The sequence below is a fragment of the Chaetomium fimeti genome (assembly GCF_033439085.1).
Source record: "Chaetomium fimeti strain CBS 168.71 chromosome Unknown B0H64scaffold_14, whole genome shotgun sequence".
Classification (NCBI taxonomy): domain Eukaryota; kingdom Fungi; phylum Ascomycota; class Sordariomycetes; order Sordariales; family Chaetomiaceae; genus Chaetomium; species Chaetomium fimeti.
Genome location: NW_026944342.1, coordinates 158,845 through 179,050, shown reverse-complemented (window position 1 = coordinate 179,050; position 20,206 = coordinate 158,845). Strand labels below are relative to the sequence as shown.

General features: G+C 57.4%; 7 protein-coding genes across 7 annotated transcripts; 4 read left to right on the top strand and 3 right to left on the bottom strand.

Moving 5' to 3' along the window:
* Positions 1–279: 279 nt before the first annotated feature.
* On the top strand, positions 280–1,286 carry B0H64DRAFT_332502 (high osmolarity signaling protein SHO1; the record flags this gene model as incomplete). Its single annotated transcript, XM_062801051.1, has 3 exons — positions 280–375; positions 442–726; positions 786–1,286. The coding sequence occupies 3 exons, from the start codon at positions 280–282 to the stop codon at positions 1,284–1,286; spliced, it is 882 nt and encodes a 293-aa protein (XP_062653767.1).
* A 1,323-nt stretch (positions 1,287–2,609) lies between these two features.
* B0H64DRAFT_61307 (DASH complex subunit Spc19) lies at positions 2,610–3,774 on the bottom strand. The gene is made up of 2 exons (XM_062808510.1): positions 3,233–3,774; positions 2,610–3,106 (listed from the first exon to the last, which is right to left on the bottom strand). The coding sequence occupies exons 1-2, from the start codon at positions 3,377–3,379 to the stop codon at positions 2,669–2,671; spliced, it is 585 nt and encodes a 194-aa protein (XP_062653766.1). The 5' UTR covers positions 3,380–3,774; the 3' UTR covers positions 2,610–2,668.
* On the top strand, positions 3,775–5,692 carry B0H64DRAFT_61315 (uncharacterized protein). The gene has a single exon (XM_062808511.1). The coding sequence runs from the start codon at positions 4,170–4,172 to the stop codon at positions 5,478–5,480; it is 1,311 nt and encodes a 436-aa protein (XP_062653765.1). The 5' UTR covers positions 3,775–4,169; the 3' UTR covers positions 5,481–5,692.
* A 706-nt stretch (positions 5,693–6,398) lies between these two features.
* B0H64DRAFT_332578 (uncharacterized protein) lies at positions 6,399–7,322 on the top strand (the record flags this gene model as incomplete). The annotated part of the gene is made up of 1 exon (XM_062801058.1): positions 6,399–7,322. A coding segment is annotated over one exon (924 nt), but the record flags the coding sequence as incomplete, so codon positions are not given.
* Positions 7,323–10,114: 2,792 nt separating this feature from the next.
* B0H64DRAFT_479279 (ABC-2 type transporter-domain-containing protein) lies at positions 10,115–15,482 on the top strand. Its single transcript, XM_062808294.1, has 5 exons — positions 10,115–12,552; positions 12,620–14,239; positions 14,292–14,678; positions 14,736–15,049; positions 15,110–15,482. The coding sequence occupies exons 1-5, from the start codon at positions 10,309–10,311 to the stop codon at positions 15,252–15,254; spliced, it is 4,710 nt and encodes a 1,569-aa protein (XP_062653763.1). The 5' UTR covers positions 10,115–10,308; the 3' UTR covers positions 15,255–15,482.
* On the bottom strand, positions 15,315–16,207 carry B0H64DRAFT_447316 (uncharacterized protein; the record flags this gene model as incomplete). The annotated part of the gene is made up of 2 exons (XM_062806988.1): positions 15,315–15,346; positions 15,574–16,207. 2 exons carry the CDS (start codon positions 16,205–16,207, stop codon positions 15,315–15,317), a joined length of 666 nt encoding a protein of 221 aa, XP_062653762.1.
* A 1,481-nt stretch (positions 16,208–17,688) lies between these two features.
* On the bottom strand, positions 17,689–19,555 carry B0H64DRAFT_421103 (TAP-like protein-domain-containing protein; the record flags this gene model as incomplete). Its single annotated transcript, XM_062805513.1, has 2 exons — positions 17,689–18,600; positions 18,662–19,555. The coding sequence occupies 2 exons, from the start codon at positions 19,553–19,555 to the stop codon at positions 17,689–17,691; spliced, it is 1,806 nt and encodes a 601-aa protein (XP_062653761.1).
* Between the last annotated feature and the right edge of the window lie 651 nt (positions 19,556–20,206).

Here is a 20,206-nt window from a genome sequence, read left to right as displayed (position 1 = left end):
GACTTGGTCCCCGCCGCCAAGGCGATTGACACCGAGCCGTTCCTTGCGACTTCTCGAGGTTGACAACATCGATCGATCCGAACATTTCGTCCAAACCCCACCCGAGCCATTCCCTGCAGCTTCCCCTGACGAACACCTCGAGCCAGTTTTGCGGCACCTGCATTAGACGACTGGCTGTTCCATGCACACCGGAGAGCCTTGCGTCAATTGAGTTGCCACCGCGCGACACACGCACTTATGCCCGGCTACGGATCGCTCCACTCCCCATCGCTCAGGAAAATGGAATACTCTCGACCGCAGTATGGCCGCAAGCGCATCAGCGGCGGGAATATTATTGGGGACCCATTTGCGCTCGCGACGATTTCGATCGCGTCGGTGAGTTTCCCACTTCGCGTACACGGCGCCTGGCCTGGCGAGAAAGTTGCTAACGTTGCCTCCCAGCTTGCATGGATCATTTCGTTCGTCGCGACAATCCTCGCGCAGCGCGCCGTCCCCGATAAATTCCCGCTCTTCGCGTACTGGGCGTTGGTTTTCTACTTCGGACTCATCATTGGGATATCCATCGTCGTTGCGTCGGATAGCGCCCAAACATATCATGTCGCCCTCGTCGGCTATCTCGGCTGCGGCCTGGTGCTCACGACGTCATCGGTTAACTCGCTGATCCATGAGACCCAGCCCGCCAAAGAAGCCTCGGCTGCTGGCTTCATTCTCATGTCGATGGTGACCGTAGGTTTGCCTGTTTTGCGTTGATGCAAACGAACCGAATGCTGATTGTGTGCCCTCAGATCGTCTGGATTTTCTATTTCGGTTCTGCTCCGTCCGCCGTTCCCCGCGCCTACATCGATTCGTTCGCCCTCGCCAAGGAGTCGACGACGGCGAACCGCCAGACCATGTCGGGTGCCTACGGCGGCCGCAGGCCCGAAACCTCGACATCAGTGCAGCCTCCCCAAATGTATACAGCCCAGCTCAATGGTCTCGAAAACCCGTCGCCCGTTGGCGGCATGGCCGCAGCGTCGGTCCCGCCGGCTTACACGGCGCCGCCCGCCCAGAAGGCAGCGCCCCCCAACCCCGAGAACCCCAACGCGGAAATCGTGCCGCCCACAGAATACCCGTACCGCGCGAAGGCCATCTACAGCTATGAGGCGAATCCCGAAGACGCCAACGAGATTTCCTTTTCGAAGCACGAGATCCTCGAGGTCAGCGACGTCAGCGGAAGGTGGTGGCAAGCACGGAAGGAGACGGGCGAGACAGGCATTGCGCCCAGCAACTATCTCATCCTATTATAGTCTAGGGCGCAAAAGCTTGTGTGTCTGGGTAGGCAGGCGTTTGGCGGACGGGCGGTTGCGGGTCCATGCAATGGAAGACGCCAGGGCAAAACGCATGATACCATGTGGATGATTTCTTTCTAATTTCTTCTCTCGTCTGGATGACGTTTTCTATATACCCTACAACCGAATCGACCCCATCCGGCGTTACATGAGCGGAAGCCCGAACCGTCCGCGGTGAGAGCGGACCGGGCCGTTGGTGTCGCCCTCTGTTTCACGTGGACCCGATGAGGGGGGTCACCGCGGCGGGGCACGATAGAGCAGCGGCGTACATCACGCGCCGACAACTGCGAACTGCCCTGGGCTTGGCTTGGGATACGTTGGATGAGGTCTAAAATCGTGGTCGTTTTTTTGGGCGGGTCTGACTGGCTTTGGTTTGGCTGGGGTTCTGTTAAACTGGTTTTGTTTTGTTATGTTTTTGTTTCCCTTTTGACGGATTCCATTCTCCAAGCCCCTGTTTATTTCGATGTACCACTTGTGTATGTGACACTATTCTAGCCCGGGGTCACTTTGCACAGGCTCTTTTTGAGCCTGTCGTTGCGTGATGATTCAAGTCCTCCAGAATGACCAAGCTACAAATCTTGTGGTGAACTTAGTATTATCGCTGGTGCCGGGGGTTAACTACCCGAGACACAAAAGACATGAGCAGATCAACATCTCCCTTGATTCAGCTACAGAGTTAGATTAAAGCGGGATGAGACCCGATGCCCACCCACCGCGGCGGCAGTTTTCGTCCGAGACCCTCCCGCTGCTGCACGCCCGGCATCCACCGTCCGATGCCTCCCATGTAGGCGGCTACACGTCCCTCGAGGCTTGCCTAGGGATATTAATCTTTCACCGACCACATCCAACACCCGTGTCACCATCAAGAGAGCCAGTCACCCGGCGCCGCTTATCCCACCACCACCCTAACCGCCATCTAGGCCGTCCTTGCTAGCGATTGTTGAACGTTGGCGGAAAGTTTACCTAGACTTATGGGGACTGGGTGGGATGGAAAGCCTTTCCCTATCGCTGGTCACTATCGCTGGTCGATTCTCGGCGCGGATCGGTGGCGGCGCCGGACTTGCTCTTGCAGCTTCTCCTTCGCGGAGTCTACGCCCCCACATGGGCGCTCTCATCCGGCATGTCAAGCGCGCCGAACAATACCTCTCAACATCCCCTGGCGCAAAGTCTCCCATCGCGTCATCATCATAATCCCCATACCATGGAGCCATCATCGTGGTTGAGCATCAGCGCCATCACGCTGTTCGCCTCGATCCCACGTGTGCGCCCAACCATATCAGTCGATCGATCGACCCGCCCATCACATCACATCACATCCCGTCAAACACCCCAACGACCCCTCACGCCTGCTCCAACCTCACCCTCAACTCCCTCTCCTTCTGCAACACCTCCAACTCGAGCCTCTCCACACTATACTGCAGCGCCTCCTTCCTCTGCCTCACCACCTTCGCGCGCAGCGCAGCCCCGCCATCCAACGTCCTACCCTTCCCACTCCCACTCCCACTCCCGCTCCCACCCGCAGGCGCCTTCCCCCGCGCCGTCGCCCCCTTCACCCCAGCCCCGAACCCCAGCTGCTGCTGTTGTCGTTGTTCGTTAGGGTACCGCGACAGGCGCCCCGCGTTGAGGTCGGCGCGGGCCTTGAGGGTCTCGATGCGGCGGGCCTGGCGCTCCAGGTGCTTGTCGGCGCGGTCGAGCAGCAGGGCGACGAAGGGGCCGATCTCGTCGCGCAGGGAGGACTCGGCGGCGGCGAGGGTTGGTTGGGGGATGAGTTCGTAGTGCTGTGTGGTAGGGGAAGGAAGGGGGGTTATTAGTTTGTGGTTTGTGGTTTTTTTGGGTTGGGGGGGTTCGAGTTGGAGTGGGAGGGAGCATGCATGGCGGGGAAAAGGGGGGAGGGGGAAACATACGCGGACGGTCTTGAGGACGGAGGTCAGGCGTGGAAAGTCTTGCACGCCTGTGCCGAGGGTTGTGACGGAGGATTCGAGAAAGGAGAGCGAGGTGCGCAGGGACGAGACGCAGTCGCTGTAGGTCGGTGCGGGGTTTGGTGTTGACATTGTCGGTGGGTTTGCTGGGAGACGGCTCGTTGATCGTAGGCAACTGACAAGGTGAGCCTAGGATTGGGAGCGCTCGTGTTTTGGGCGGCCGGTGTCGTGGTTGGGAGGGTTGGCTAACTGACGGCCTCGAGGTTTTGTGTCGTTTTGTTGACTTTCGGGCAGTTTGGAGCTGTCGGGTTGGTTCCTTCCAGGATGGTTGTCGCGTTGCTGCGACGGTGCGGGGTCTCTCACTGCTGTTGCATTTACAACCCGTGATTGGACCGACAGGGCAAAGTCAACATGACCGCAGCACTGGCACCAGGCATGCTCCAACAAACTTAAGCCCACAAGGAGTGGTTATCACCGGCTTGGAAAGCTCAGATTTAGACCTAACCGGCGATGGAAAGCGCGCTCTCGCACTCACACAGAGTACATATATTCAAGGCTCTCTCACCCCTGTAGATGGCCCCTGCCTTCTCCCCGACCACGTTGTCATGCCCCGACTTGTTACTACCGATGTGCAGGAGCATTGTCGATCGAGACAGCAGCTGCAGCTTGTGTCCGTCAAGATACCACCCACCTACTGTGAAAACGCCGGCAAGATGCGGGCTGTCAACGCTCTTGGAGAGAGAAACAATGTCCGACCGTCCAGTTGCCGCCCCCTAGAACACACTTTCTTCGGCATCCCATCGCCAAACTCGACGAACCAAGCTTTCAGCATCATTAATTCCAGACTTTAAACCTATGGTTGCCGCCGCCGGGTGCCCCGGGTAGCTCTCCTCATACGCGCTCTCCCCGGTCTCCCTCTGCCATGCCACGACTGCTCTTGCCCGCTGGCGGACGGGATGGCTCGTCCAAACGCGAACCTCAGCAGGGACAAGGACCACAGCTCGCCGACCCGCTGTGTATTCTGTGCATAGAGTCTTTTCCACTCCCAGGCGGCCAGCTGTGCGCGACGGGCAAACATTTCTTCTGCTACCCGTGCCTCGAGCTGTACTTTCGGACTTCCATCGCGACTGACTGCCCGGCTCCTCCAACCTGCTGCGACCGGCCTTTGCCGGTAGACCCCCATACTTTACCGAAGGACGTCTATGCATACTTCGACGCCATAGCGAGAAGATGGGAGACCGTGGGCGACACACGCTGCGCAAACGTCTATTGCCAGGCGCTCAACCCCCGGCCGGCCGAACTGAGACCACAAAGAATCTCGTTCGATTGTTCGAGATGTGGGATGGCGACCTGTTATTTTTGCGGGAACCTCAGCCATTTGGGAATTTGTGCTTCGGTACCTGACTCAGGGTTCCCAAACCCACGCCCACAGCCTGAAACCCGGACACCTGCTTGCGCCGGTGTGCGTGATACTTGCGGTCACACTCGGTGGGCCAAAGGCCTCATCGACTCAACCGACCTACCGTTCCGGTGCGACACTTGCGGCAGTAACGTAGCGTACTGGAAGAGTTTCTGGAGATGTCGCGGCCGCTTGTGTGGGATAAAAGAATGCCCACCCTGTGCGACACGGCGGCGACGGGATCGCAAAACATCCTCCCGACCCCCTTTGCCTGTCCAACCCACCGCGGACTGTCAGCCTGGCTCTTCCTTCTACCTCCCCATCCCGGCGGTTGGGCCCGACCCATTGACTATGCCATTAAATAGCGCACCAGTTGTTCAATCTGGCCAGGATCCCCAGAGCTCCCCGAGCCAGTCTCTTTCGGACTCGGCTGCGGCCATAGCCCGAGATTTCCCTGGCGCCAACCTTTCCGCCGGTCAACTCGCCCGACTCAACAAGATCATCGAGCGCCGGGCCATGATAGAAGTGTACAGGGCCGCAATACGCCGATTGGAGGGGCGCCCGCGAGACACCGAGGGACAGCAAGGCGCACGGGATCGGTACGCCGCCCTTCAGATCTACTCCGAGTGGCTGGACCTCGAGGGGAACCGGGATGCCGACGGGCGTCCTATCCTCGGGGCTCAGCTAACCAAGTCGGATTCTCGAGGCACCGGAAGCCAACAAGAGGTCAAGGATCCCCAAAACACTCCTAGTCCTGTCGAGACCGAACCCAAATGCAAAACCCCGGATCCTGAGGAGGATGCTCTGAACACCCAGTTTCCCGAGGGTATCTAAGGGGTAAAGATCACGAGATACCAAAGCCGGCTTGATGGATGAGTTGCGGGTGGGTGTACGGAACAATTATGTTTAGGTGTGACTTGACGACGGGGTGCTGTAAACGCGTTCTGTTCCCAATCGTGTGTGGAAGAGGTACCTAGTGTCCGGGTTGTCAGATCGTGGAATACTCAGTTACTGAATGTATCATGCAGCCCACCCATAGCTCGGTCACGGCATTCGTCTCAGCGGAATTATTTAGATCATATCAAGCCGCCCAAAAAGTCCATCGTATCGTCGGTGCGGCGGTGACGTTCCTTGCATCGGCAACGCCGACTAGCTTTCTTTGGAGAGAGGTCGTTCCAGTGTCTCAAATAATTTCGAGGGCCATCCCGATTGGGAAAAAGAAAGGCACATCCAAGAGAAAGCCGTTAACTGTCGTTGGATGGATGGTATCGGCCTCTCCGACTTTCCGCTCCCGCTCCCCGATCAAGAGATAAGTTCACAATCGACATGCATGATGAGCTGGTTTAATTACCGCGACAATCCGAGTCAGCTTCAATTGTCACATCGTGCATTCCTTCGCCTGTGGCTGGAGAGAACCGCGTTTGCAGGAAGCCCATCTCAGCTCGCGTGGCTTGCGGCAGTGAGACCAAGACAGGCGGTGGAGAGCAAAAGAGGCTGGCTTGGGGGGAAAGAAGCACAGACCCTGGTGGGCAGTGCCTTTCGGGGAAAGGCGGGGTTGGCCACTGCACAAACGGAGGGTGTGGCTTTATCCAATCACTCATTCTACAAAATGGCATTCCCGCCACCCTCTCTTCGCGATCCTTCCTTCTTTTCCTTTCCAACACCCAAACTTGCATCACGCAAGCCCCCGTTTTACCCAACCCTTTTCTAGGCATTCGGCCTCTGTTTTAAGGGGCCCGCCCCTCCACCGTGCAAGAATGGGAACTGCAGTCGTCACCGGAATATGCTGCACTCGTCTCTCTTTCAACTTCTTCCAACCCCAGATACGCGCCTAGTTGCGATACCCTGCAGCCGAGTCTCAGCAGTTATGACTTTGACTTATTGACCCACCTCACCTGGGATCAAGCCGCAGCCAGCACCTTCGACTTTGTCGATAACGCTTCAATCACAGCCGCAACCGCATCAGGGGCAGAACTACACTCCAACTTCTCCTCCCCCGAGCTCGACTTCGACCTCGATCTCGCACCTTGTCTCGACGCCTTCTCCACGCCTCTCTTCAATGACAACAACCACATCAACAACAACAACTTCTTCCCCTTAGCATCATCCTCTTTGCCAAACCCCCCTCTGAGCTCAGCCACCACATCGTTCACCAACACCCCCGCCACCACCGACCTCCAGTCTCCTTCGCCCACGGCGCCCAGCCCGGACGGCGGGTCCCTCCTCATCCCCGGTCTCAAGTTGCCCAAGACAAAAGGTCCCCCTTCCAAGCCGGGACGTCGGCCGGCAGGAGCCTCGCTCTCGCACACCACCGACGGGCGCGTCACCAAGCGCAGCGGCGGTGGCAGCAGCCATCATGGTGCCGCAGCCTCCTCGTCGGCGGCGGCCGTAGCGGCGGCAGCGGCGCTTCAGCAGCAGCAGCAGCAGCAGCAGGAAGCCGCAGCGGGAGATGACGTCGACCCGGAAGTCGTCGACCGGCGGCATCGCAACAACCTCGCGGCCAAGCGGTACCGTCAGAAGAAGATCGACCGGATCGAGGAGTTGGAGGGTGAGGTGAAGGAGGTGACGCGGGAGAGGGATGATTTGAGGATTCGGCTCGCCCGGCAGGAGGCCGAGGTGGCTGCGTTGAGGGAGATGTTGAAGATGCAGAATGGGAGTGATAGGTCCAAGGATTAATCTGGAGTATTAGTCGGAGTGTCAGTACTGGTAGAAAAAAATAAAAAAGAGGAGACGAGTATAATACGTCTGTTTTTTGTCTGCTCTTTCGTTCGTGATGAGGTGAGTAAGGCAATCATTGGTTGGGGGGTTCCAACGCCCGGCGACATGTCAGCACGAATTTGACTGGTGTTGATAGATGAAGTCGAGTACTACCTAGATAAGGTCTCGGCTCGAGCACCCCTTGATTGTTTTTCATTATGAGACTTAACAGAGCCATATCAGTTACTGAGCCCAACATACCTAGTCTCCACAACAGCTAGCTCAGCGACCATTTGCATCATGGAGGTCTTGATATGTGTTATTCCCATCCCGCGGCGAGCTGGAGCTGGCTGTTACAATGTGACAGGTACAGGTAATTGTCAGATTGTCGTCGTGGTCACGGTAAACTTGAAGTCTACGGTTGGCTCGCAATCAAAGTGCGATTAGAATGTGTCTCCACCTCTTACAAACCTGAGTACTGGGAGGCAGTACTCGCAAAAGCTTAGCATGTATATCAAAGGATGATGAAGGGTTGTTCATTATAGGCTACTTCTTGATAATGGATGGTCTTCCTTCACCGTTTGTAGGAATGAAGCTCCGACGGCCATGCGTGCCCGTTCCCATGCAACACTAGCAATTGGTTTTGCGATGTGTTCTCGGAGTTGACTCCGTCCTTAGTTAGAATTTGTCCCCTTTCACCCAACCCAAGGTGGTTAGGAAGAATGTCGATTTATGTTTTCTTTTTTCCTTTTCCCTTTCCCCGACCTTTTTTTCTCTTCTGTCATGTCTCAGGCTTTATCGCTTCCGGGTCCTTTCGGTCTCAATTGCCGTCGCCTCGCTGGCACTCTATTCTCCTCTACTCATCTATTCTCTACTGTGTAAGCTTCATTGATTTCGGGCATACAGCTTTTCTCCGTTAATGCCGTGCCCGACCTCCATCGGTGATCGGTCCCCACCCTAAGTCGGGCCTCGACGTCGTCGAGTCTCCAAATCGCGCTGCGGCCCATCACACTGCAGTCCACTTGCCGTGCATGTTCTGGTTTTGGCGTTGAGTCCCCACTTTTATCCCTCATCTGGCCAAGCCTTTCTCGCCCACCCCTCCGTGAAATTAGTCGATGATTTCATTCTGAGCCGATGAATCATGGACGAATCAGTCCTTGTCATTTCTGAGCGGGCCATGACTAGCGGCGGAAGCCACCCGCAGCGCCCGTTTTCGGCGGGGTCGCTTCGTGATTCCGCGCCACAACCCTTGAGTTCCCCGTCAGTCTGCCATTCGCAGGCTGCACAACACTGTGGTTGTGCACGCTGACAAGAACGTGCAAGACAACCAAGACACCGGCGAGCCAAGACGGGAAAGATGGGGAAAAGACGCGGACGGTGAGCGCGATGATCAGCGCTCTCTCCGCTTCTGGGCTTCTGGGCGCGGAGAACAAGAGAAACCCGACTCCCCACCGCCAGTTAACTCCGAGTGGATCACTGCCCTCCTTTTTTCTCTTCGTAATTCTAGTGGATTTGGGGGAAGCTTTGCTGCTTTGCCGTTCGGACTTTGGGCGTCCTTTATGAGCAGCCCACTACGAAGTGGGGGAACCGCTGGTGGAAGATTAGGGGGACGGCTGTGATTTATAATTTGGAGGAGCGCCGGATGCGACCCCCTTATTTGCACGGAGTAAAATCTTAGGTGCACGGAGTGACTAGGCCCAACTCGGTAAAGCGTCCCAAAGTTTTGGCGGGGAGTTCAGCCTAGCACGTGACTCGTGACCAGGGACAATTCACCCCTCAAACTCCCACACTTACAATACAATTCACCTCAAGCAGCTCCAGCTAAAACTTTTAAAAAAATTAAATTAATTAGAGTAAAACTGACCAGATTACATCCAAATCACCTTGCTACCAGTTAAGTTACCCTCCTCTTTTTAGGTCGGGGTGAAGGTTAGCGACTGTATAAGTGCTGTACTCGAGCTGGAAGCTGGGCCAGGTCTTGGCAGAAAAAGGTCCAAAGGCACTAACAACTTATTGGGTGGTATACCGCCCTTTTTGGTAGTACTCCTGTACTCCGTGCAACTAAAATTTCACTCCGTGCAAATAAGGGGGTCGGCCGGATGAAGAACCGACCGATTTTTTCGAAGGAGATGCCGTTCCCATTTGTCAGACCCCCGTCGAGCCAAGCATGATCTTTGATAGCTTAAAGCCTAACGCCGATACTCTCTAACCAGATGGAGGAGTTTCGTGAGACCATACACAAGATTCACCCAGTAGGCAGCCTTATTCTCCCTTTTTCTGTCAGTCAGCGGAGGCTTCGTTCGACAAAGCTTCGAAGCGGTGCACGTCGGCTTTTTGAAAGTGACGTTTCAGGAGGCACCAATCATGGGGTCCTTGTCTTCGGCATGGGCTTGGCCTGTACTTGGCAGGGCATCCCAACTGCCCACGCAACCCAACACGGCAAGTGCGGGTCGGGAACTGCAGTTGTGACTGGATGAGCCAGGGTGAATCATTGCTTCAGGGCGCGCCTGTGCTGAAATCTCGATTCCCGGCTCCGTTCCTTATCTCCATTTGATGATTCAGAGAGCCAGCGCCGTGGAACCTCAGGATGCAATGCTGACCGCCGACCCTTGTATGTTAGGCACTGCATGGGTCGTGCATGCATGTCTGGGTGAATTGCAATTGTGGACAGGGTAAAAACGCCATTGCCTGCTGAGAAATCAAGGTTGGGTTATAAGTATCAAGGTGCAACATCCTTCTAGCTTTCGGCTTGTTCTTTTTGGTCAACACGGAGAGCCTCGATCCCCCCCAAGTGGCCTTGACAAAGGTTCACATTATCCCGTCTGTGCAGGTTCTGCAGCACTGACTGCCACCTGGGGGCCATCACTTGCCGTTTGTTTGTTGTGTTTATTTCCAGTTACCCCCACGCTACAGACTTATTCATTCATAATTTTTCAAGCTTTTTATCCCACCGCCAACCGCCACCATGTGGGGACAATCCACCGAAGAAAACCTGCGACGGAGCGCAGCAGGTGTCCTTCCCGAGACGCTCCACCACAAGGATGAGACCCAAGCGGCACCAGAAATTCAAAACGCAGCCGGATCTGGCGAGGCCACCAAGTCACCACCCAGCCCCGAAGTTGAGGGAATATGGGGTGAGCGGGACATGGGCGGGCCGGTGAGCCAACGCGCGGCCATGCAGGATTTCGAAGAACTTCAGCGCGAACTCACCACTAAACTCACCAATACCCGGTCCAACGCCGCAGCCTCCCACAAATCAACTAAAGAGGGTTTCTTCCGGCGCGTGGCATCCCGCGCAAGCGGCAAGTCGAAGGCTACCGCCGGTCAACCGGACGTGGAAGCTGGAGTGGAGGACTCAGATGCGGATTCAGTCAACGATGCGACGACCACTGATGAGGATGAATTTCCCCTTGAACAGTTCATGCGGGACGGCCACCTCGAGAAGCGGACAGCGTCGGGCGAGTCGGCCAAGAAGCTGGGTGTTGTTTTCAAGAACCTCACTGTCAAGGGCGTCGCCAGCGGTGCCACCTTCGTCCACACACTTCCCCAGGCCATCCTCGGCACCTTTGGCCCCGACTTGTACAACAACCTCTGCAGATTCATCCCGGCGCTGCGCATCGGCCACGGCGGCGAGCTCCGGACCCTCCTTAACGACTTCACCGGTGTTGTGCGCCATGGCGAGATGATGATGGTGCTTGGACGGCCCGGAAGCGGGTGTAGCACCTTCCTCAAGGTTATCGCCAACGATAGGGAATCATATGCTGCTGTCGAGGGTGACGTGTCGTACAGCGGCATTCCCGCTGACGAGGCCCGCAAGCGGTACCGTGGCGAGGTGGTCTACAACGCCGAGGATGACCAGCACATGCCCACTCTGACGGTCGGGCAGACCCTCAGGTTTTCCCTTCTTAACAAGACGAGGAAGAACCTCAGGGGCGACGTCGGAACCATCATCGACGCGCTGTTGCGCATGTTTGCCATCAAGCACACCGAGAACACCGTCGTCGGAAATGCCTACGTCCGCGGCGTTTCCGGAGGAGAGAGGAAGCGTGTCAGCATTGCCGAGACCCTTGCCACGAAGAGCACCATTGTTTGCTGGGACAACTCCACCAGGGGTCTCGACGCGTCGACCGCACTCGACTACGCCAAGTCGCTGCGCATCATGACCGATGTCTCGGACCGGACCACCCTCACCACCCTGTACCAGGCCGGCGAGGGCATCTACGAGCTTATGGACAAGGTCATGGTCATTGACCAGGGCCGCATGCTCTACCAGGGGCCTGCCAAGGAGGCGCGCAAGTACTTTGAGGACCTCGGATTCTACGCACCGCCGCGACAGACGACTCCCGATTTCCTCACTTCCATCTGCGACGTTGCCTCGAGGCAATTCCGCGAGGGGTGGGAGGCCCGTTGCCCCAAGACGGCCGAAGAGCTCGAAAAGGCTTTCCGGGAGAGCACCACCTACCAGAAGCTCCTTGCTGATGTCCGCGACTTCGAGCAGCACCTCGAGAAGACCGGTCACGCCGACATGCAGACGTTCAAGGACTCGGTGAAGGAGCAAAAGTCCAAGCGCGTGATGCCGGGCTCCAACTATACCATCCCCTTCTGGAAGCAGGTCCTGGCCTGCGCGCTCCGTGAGCTCTGGCTCATCTGGGGCAACAAGACAGAGCTCTACTCCAAGTACTTCACTATCATCAGCAACGGTCTCATCGTCGGTTCCCTCTTTTACAACTCTCCCGCTTCCACCATCGGCAGCTTCGCGCGCGGCGGTGCCATCTTCTTCGCCATCGTCTTCCTCGGCTGGCTGCAGCTCGCTGAGCTTATGAAGGCCGTCTCCGGCCGCGCCATCGTCGCTCGCCACAAGGAATACGCTTTCTACCGGCCCAGCGCCGTCACCCTCGCCCGCGCTCTCGTGGACCTGCCCGTCCTCGTCGCGCAGGTAGTCATCTTCGGGATCCTCTTGTTCTTCATGACTGGCCTCGACCTGGACCCCGGCAAGTTCTTCATCCAGCTTCTGTTCATGTACACGACCACCTTCTGCATCACGGCCCTGTACCGCATGCTGGCGGCCATGTCGCCGTCCATGGATGATGCTGTGCGCTTTTCCGGTATGGCCCTGAACCTGCTGGTCATCTACACCGGCTACGTCATCTCCAAGCCCGTTCTGCTATCGCAGAAGATCTGGTTCGGTTGGATTGCACACATCAACCCGGTAAGTGCTCCCCCACTCTAAAAGGTTCTGTACCCGTGTTGAAACGTCAGGGCTAACTCCCACACAGCTCAGCTACTCTTTCGAGGGTGTCATGTCCAGCGAGTTCCACAACCGCCTGATGGAATGTGCCCCTGCCAACTTGGTGCCGCAGGGGCCTGGCATTCTGCCCGAGAACCAGGGTTGTGCGGTCCCAGGAGCTGGGACGGGAACTACCAACGTGCTGGGAGATGACTACGTCGGCATTCAGTTTGGCTACAGCCGGGCTAATCTCTGGCGCAACTTCGGTGTCGTCATCGCCTTCTCGGTTCTGTACCTCCTTGTCACCGTTATAGCCACCGAGGTCATGTCCTTTGGCGGTTCAGGCGGCGGCGCCCTCGTCTTCAAGGGGTCCAAGCGGACAGCCAAGCAGATCAAGCCAACCACCGCCGACGAAGAGAAGGGCAACGTCTCTGGGAACTCTTCGTCTAGCGAAGTGACGTCCAGTGCCGAAGACCGTGCCTTCAAGGGGCTCACGGGAAGCGATAGGGTCTTCACCTGGGAGGACGTGACCTACACGGTACCAACTCCGGACGGCCCTAAGCGTCTGCTCAACGGTGTCAACGGTTATGCCAAGCCTGGAGTCATGGTCGCCCTCATGGGAGCCAGCGGCGCCGGCAAGACCACGTTGCTCAACACTCTGTCGCAGCGCCAGACCGTCGGTGTAGTGGGCGGCAACATGCTCGTTGACGGCAAGCCCCTAGGCAGCGACTTCCAGCGCAGCACCGGTTTCGTCGAGCAGATGGACTTGCACGAGGAGAGCGCCACTGTTCGGGAGGCCATCGAGTTCTCGGCCCTTCTCCGCCAGAGTCGCGACATCCCGCGCCAGGAGAAGCTGGATTACGTCGACAGGGTCCTCGACTTGCTTGAGCTCAACGAGATCCAGGACGCCATCATCAGCTCTCTCGGTGTAGAACACAAGAAGCGCCTCACCATAGGCGTCGAACTTGCCGCCAGACCCGCTCTGCTTCTGTTCCTCGACGAGCCCACTAGCGGCCTCGACGCCCAATCCGCCTTCTCCATCGTCCGTTTCCTCCGCAAGCTGTGCGCCGCCGGCCAAGCCATCATCTGCACCATCCACCAGCCGTCGTCCGACCTGATCCAGGAGTTCGACAAGATCCTCGCTCTCAACCCTGGCGGCAACACCATCTATTTTGGCCCCGTCGGCCAGGATGGTAGCGCTGTGGTACAGTACTTCGCCGACCGGGGCGTGCACTGCCCTCCTGGTCGCAACGTCGCCGAGTTCCTCCTCGAGACCGCCATCAAGGGTGGCCGCCGCCCCGACGGCACGCGCATCAACTGGCCCAACGAGTGGCGCGGGTCGCCCGAGAACAAGGCCATGCTCGCCGAGATCCAGGAGCTGAAGGCTGAGCGCACCAAGGCCGTCGCCGCCACCGCCGCCCAGTCCACCGAGACATCTCCCGAAGTCCTCCACGAGTTCGCCGCCCCCGTCATGACCCAGATCACTCTCGTCACGAAACGCATGTTTGTCCGCCAGTGGCGCGATCCGTCCTACATCTACGGCCGCCTGTTCACGGCCGTTGTCATCGGCATCTTCAACGGCTTCACCTTTTGGAAACTTGGCAACACCGCGGCGGATCTCCAGAACGCCATGTTCTCGAGCTTCTTGATCATCATGATTCCTGCTACTGTAAGTCCATTCGTTGTATTTATCCACGGCGGGGAGCTAACAGCCACAACAGGTCTTAAACGCTGTGCTGCCCAAGTTCTTCACCAACCTCGCCCTGTGGCAGGCCCGCGAACACCCCTCGCGTATCTACGGCTGGGTCGCTTTCTGCACCGCCGAGGTGCTCTCCGAGATCCCCGGCTCGCTGGTCGCCGCCGTGCTGTACTGGCTGCTGTGGTACCTTCCCACGGGCCTGCCGTACGACGCGCCCTCCGCGGGCTATGTCTTCCTCATGACGCTTCTGTTCTTCCTGTTCCAGTCCAGCTGGGGTCAGTGGATCTGTGCCTGGGCGCCCAGCTTCACCGTCATTAGCAACATCCTGCCGTGTTTCTTGGTTATCTTCTGTTTGTTCAACGGTGTCGTGGTGCCGTACACCCAGATGAACGTCTTCTGGAAGTACTGGGTAAGTCCCTTAATATCTTTCCGGGTCACAGGGTGAATAATAACTAACATCTCCCAGCTCTACTGGCTCAACCCCAGCTCGTACTGGGTCTCGGGTGTTCTGTCCGCCACTCTGGCCGCCCGGACCGTCAACTGCGCTCCCCATGAGGCGGCCTACTTCAACCCGCCCTCCGGCCAGACCTGCTTCGAGTTCGCCAACAACTTCGTGCGCGAGGCGGGGCGTGGGTACCTGATGAACCCCGAGGACACGGCCAACTGCGGCTACTGCCCGTACGTCGACGGCTCCGAGTACCTGGAGACGCTCGGCATCTCGCCCGACACCAAGTGGCGCAACTTTGGCATCTTCCTGGTCTTCTGCGTCACCAACTGGATGTAAGTTTTTGAGTGCCTAACCAAGATGGCTTCTGGATCAGACACTAACAGTACAACTAGGCTTGTTTATTTCTTTATTTACACTGTCCGCATCAAGGGCATGACTTTCGGCTTCGGTCCCCTCTTCAACGCTGTCGACAAGGTTATCGCCGGGGTCAAGGGGTTGTTCAAGAGCCGCAAGTCGGACGAGAAGACGGTCGCTTGAGGAGCATTGCATAGCATAATTGGGTAGGAACTTTTTTTTAATTGTTAGATACCAAGCATATCAGGCAGGGCACGCATAGAAGAAGCATAGGGCTTCAGGCAGATAGACGGGGAAGGAATTCGACGTTCACGTTCACACGCTTCGTGCCGCATATCTCAGTTCATATTGTGCCCGATCCGCCTCAAGCTCATACCCTGGACAGACACCCCTCTTCCCTCCCCTCTTCCCCCCCCCCTTCCCCCCCCCTCCTCCTTTCCCCTCTCCCTCCCCCTCCTCCCTCCCCAAATAACCCAAACCACCTCCCCTACATGTAACTAACCCATCGCCCCCCCCACGGGCACCCCCCCAACCAACACCTCCTCCGCCCCCACCAAAAACACCACCATCCGCGCCCACTCCGTCTGGCTCGGATTCCGCCACGCGTGCATCGTGCCCCGCTGCACGATGGTGTCCCCCACCTTCAGGATCCTCGTCTCCCCGGAATCCAGCCGCACCTCCATGCTCCCCGCCACCACCACCCCCATATCCAGCGTCTCGGTGCGGTGCAGTTCCGCCGACGCGCCGGGAGCCCAGTCGGTGTAGCGGAGGAGGGTTTGGTGCGGGGCGGGGAACCATGGTGCATCGGAGTCTGTGCCGGGGGTGGGGGTGGTGGTGGTGGTGGTGGTGGTGGTGGTGGTGGTGTCTGAAGGAGGAGGGAGCTGGGATGGGGATTTGATGGCGTTGAGGTCTGCTTCGTTGGTGATGATGACGGGGCTGACCACGGTTTTGTAGGCGTCGAAGATGGCTACGCCGGGCGTGCCGGGAATGCCGGACCCTAGGACCGGGGAGGGGAGGGCGGTGGTGAAGACGGCCTGGCGGGTTGCGGGGTCGTGGGTGGTGACGTAGCGGTTGGGGGGGCCGAAGGCGGTTTGCGGCGGTTGGGGGTCGGGGTTGGTGTTGGTGTTGTCAGACATGGTGGGTGGGTGTTTGGGAGATGGTCAGATTGTGGTGTTGGATGAAAACGGGGGATGTCTCGTTAATAGGATGAGTGGCTGATGAGAAGTTGTTGCCAGAAGGGGACCCCTCATCGACTCTGGGACGCGGTTATAAAGTCCACCTCTCAGAATGATCGCCCGACCTATTACTCACATGGCATGTTGGGTCGCGTCGGCGAACACGCTAAGTCTGACTGTGAGGTAATAAATATCTGCAAGGTACTTTAGGAAGAATCCTTCACTGCGGCTAATAAAACCCATACATGAACACCGCCTTGCTTGTCGACCATGAAGGCATTAGTCAGTTTTGGAGTGAATCCTCAACCCACTGCTTATCACTGGAGGAGTATTGACTTGCACGCCGCTTGAGTAACCCGCCACTGAACACCGGGGCTAGGGACTCGTATTTTTCTCCTTTCTCTATTACTGTAACCCTGCAAGACTTTACCCCATTCTATGGGGAGTGACAACCCGTCTCTCGTTCACGATACTGTGGCCAAGCTCTCGCCTTATTTGACCGGGCCACACTTGGAGGTGCACCCTGCGAGGCTTCTTGGTCTCAGTGATGGTGCCGCACGAGGCACGCCTCGTTTTGGTGTGATAGCTAATGGTCGTGCACATGGTAGGGTTGTTCAGGGTAGTTTAGTAGGCTGGACAGGGCGTAAAGTGTTAGCGAAGATGGGGGAACTCGTGAACGAGAATAGACGCCTGGGTAGTGAACTTACTGCTGTAGTCAAAAGGAACATCAAACAAGTCCAGCTTCCCCTGTAATGGGCTGGAGTTGATTCGAGGTGATGTGTACTGAGTGAAGGTTATGGATAATAAATAAACAGCAGTAAGGCGAGGCCCGTACATATTTGTCGTTAAGTGATTGTACGAAAGCGTTCTGCCTCCCTGACTTGGGAATAGGGTGGATGCTATTTTATGTTGGGGTCTTAGTTCCTTGTATACGAAGATAGGCATGCTTATTTGCTAACAGCGAACATAAGGGATAGGGGGATATAAACTCATGGGCAAGTGGCATAGAGGTACAAACATTGTGAAGTTTCGTGCTAGTTGGGATATTTTATCGCGGGGTGCTTGGAATTGTGGTTTTGTCCTCGTCTTGATTCCCACATTCTGCGCCACGAAGCTAACATCTAATACCTATGAGTTCGCAATACCAGTATTTGGAGTATTTAGATCTTGTTTAATTCCATGATCTATATGCTCCTACGCATGCTGATATTTCGGTACGTTAATAGTTGATATAATAGCGTTATGACCAGCCACTATTATTGAATAATTACACAATCTCTGGAATGAGCTTATTTCTATTTTAATAAAACATTTTGCGCGAATCGAATGCCTGAGCGGGATCGACCGACCATGACAGCTCTTCTTGTCCATGTTCTCCATCCCTCCCGATATTGCAACTACTTTTTCCTGTTATTCACTATTATCCCCGACCTTTCCATCCCTTACGGTAACCCAGGGCAAGCCTTGAACGGAATCTCCGGCACACACTCGGCCTCGCAAACCGTCCCGTTCACAGGCACTTTACCCGTGTGGAAGTACTCCTGCACAATACCATAGATGCACGAGCTCGTGGTAGCCAGCAGCGCACAATGGCCCACCGCATCAACCATGGCGACCGACGAGCCCTCATGCAGCCGCGATAGCGAGTAGGCGTTCTCCAGCGGCGTGGCGTGGTCCGTCTTGGTGGACAAGATCAGCAGCGGCGCAGCGGGGGTGTTGCTGCTGTTATCGGGCGCCTTGCTACCGAACGGTCCGGCGAAGGCGTACGGCGGTGTGAACGGCCAGTCGGCGCACGCGAGCGGGATGTTGGTCCAGGCCTCGCCGATGGTGGAAGACTGGTTGGTGATGCGGGCGACGGTGTCGGCAGCCCAGGCGAGGTCGCGCTCGCCGGCGGAGGCTTGCGAGTCGCCGCAGATGATGCCTCTCGAGACCTCGCTGGCGAAGTTGTACTCCTGCGGCGGGTCGGCGGGGTCGCTGGCGGAGCTTTCGGTGCAGACGCTGGAGGGGAGGTCGAAGCCCATGACAACCTGGTCGGCAAGGATCGAGCTGAAGTTGCCTACGAGAGCTTCGGCGAGGGAGATGGCGAGGGGCTCGTAGTTCTGGATAGGCGCGTAGAGGGAGGTACGGATCTTTTCGCCTAGGAGGTAGGAGGTCATGGTGTAGACACGGTCGTTGTAGACAGTCATGACAGGGGCTTCCCGGAGGCTACTAAGGAGGGCGTCGACGCGGGTGCGGATATCGGTGAAGCTAGTATCGCTGCTCTGGCGGAGCGGGCAGGAGGCCTCGGAATCAAAGCAGGTGCGGTAAAAGATGTCGACCGAAGCGTCGGCGTCCCCGATGTTCTTCTCCCAGGTCTGCGTCCGTTAGTTTTCCATCGCAGTGCAACACGCGAGAACTCCATCGCTTAAGACTTACCCCCGCCGTGTAGTCCGCGCCATCAACAACCCCATCCACCAGCATTCTGCCAACCCTCCCCGGAAACATGGAAGCAAACGTGTTCCCCAAGAAAGTCCCATACGAAAAGCCCATGTACTGCAGCCTCGGCTTCTCCCCGTTCCCTCCACAAGCGCTCGCGGTCGAATTCGAACCGGCAGCACCCTTAGCCTTCACGACCAGCTCATGACTCCGGTCCACAATCTCCAGCATATCCCTCGCCACGGACGCAGTCGACAGATGCCGAAACACGTCCCCATCACACAACTCGCCCACAGCCCGGTTCATACCAAACCGCATCTGCAAGCCCTGCTCGCTCAGCGCGGTCGGCATCCCGCGCAGCGCGACCGCATCCATAGCCCGGTTAAACTGGCTGGCATAGCACGAGCCGCTCGGGGTGCTGAGCCTGACGCCGCGGGGGTCGAAGCCGAGCAGGTCGTAGTGGCGCACGCCGGGGACGTCGACCAGCCCTTGCATGACGGTGGCCAGGCCCAGGGCCATGTCGGTGCCCGAGCCGGCCGGCCCGCCGGGGTTGATCAGGATGGGCCCGGCATAGGCCGGGTCGGTGACGGGGACCGTGGCGGGCAGGGTGACGATGGCGATGGCGGCGTAGGGGCCCGGCGAGGAGGACGAGAAGGAGGAGGCGTTGGAGCCGGCCTCCTTGGACCAGTCCAGCGGCACGCGCAGCCGGGCGCACTGGAAGGTGTCATAGCAGGGATGGTACTGCAAGTCGGGCGTGGGCGTGATGGAGGCCCAGTCGAAGGCCGCGGCGATGTCCTCGGCTTGGCGGGTGCGGAGGGGGAGGAAGGCTGTGGTGGGGGTGGTGAAGAGGAGGGCCGTGGACCAGAAGGTCCAAGAGGGGGCCGGGAGACGCATCATTGGTCGGTGTTAGTGTTAGTTGAGATGGGGGGTTTACGAGTAACAGTTGTCCGAAGGTGATGGGAATCTCGATATTAGATGGACTTGGGTTAACCGGTTAAGTATGGCTGTGGTCGAGGACTTGAGGCTGGCTTCAGCCCCTTCCAGAGACGCATAATGGCGTTGGTGAGGCTCATGGAGTGCCCATGTCGCTGTCGACGTACGCGTCCATCCACTCGACGCGTGGATGGATTCCCTCTAAGGCATCCATCGATCGAGGGTTCTCCATTGAGTGGAAACCACGAAACTTCCCATGTTGGTCGAGATGCGACAGGGATTGCGATCCGTGGTACATTCTCAGGGCTTAGCGAAGTTGCTTCCGCGTCATGCTTGGCTGGGCGGAGCGGATTCAACAACTCCGCCACTACCGGCTTTATAATTAGTGTAGTGGACGAAATGCTGGCACGTGGCTGGGGAGCGTTTGCTTGGTGAATTCGCGAATTCCATTGTTTCAAGACCCGAGTGTCCATCACGGACCTGGAAGACTTGTATAATGCCCGAGCTGGCGATGGCGTGAGGGGAGATGTTGCTTCGTTGCCCCCGGCTGCTTCGGAATTGAGTGCGAAACTTCGATTCCTCCATCGCGTTCTTCGAAGTTTATGTCACACG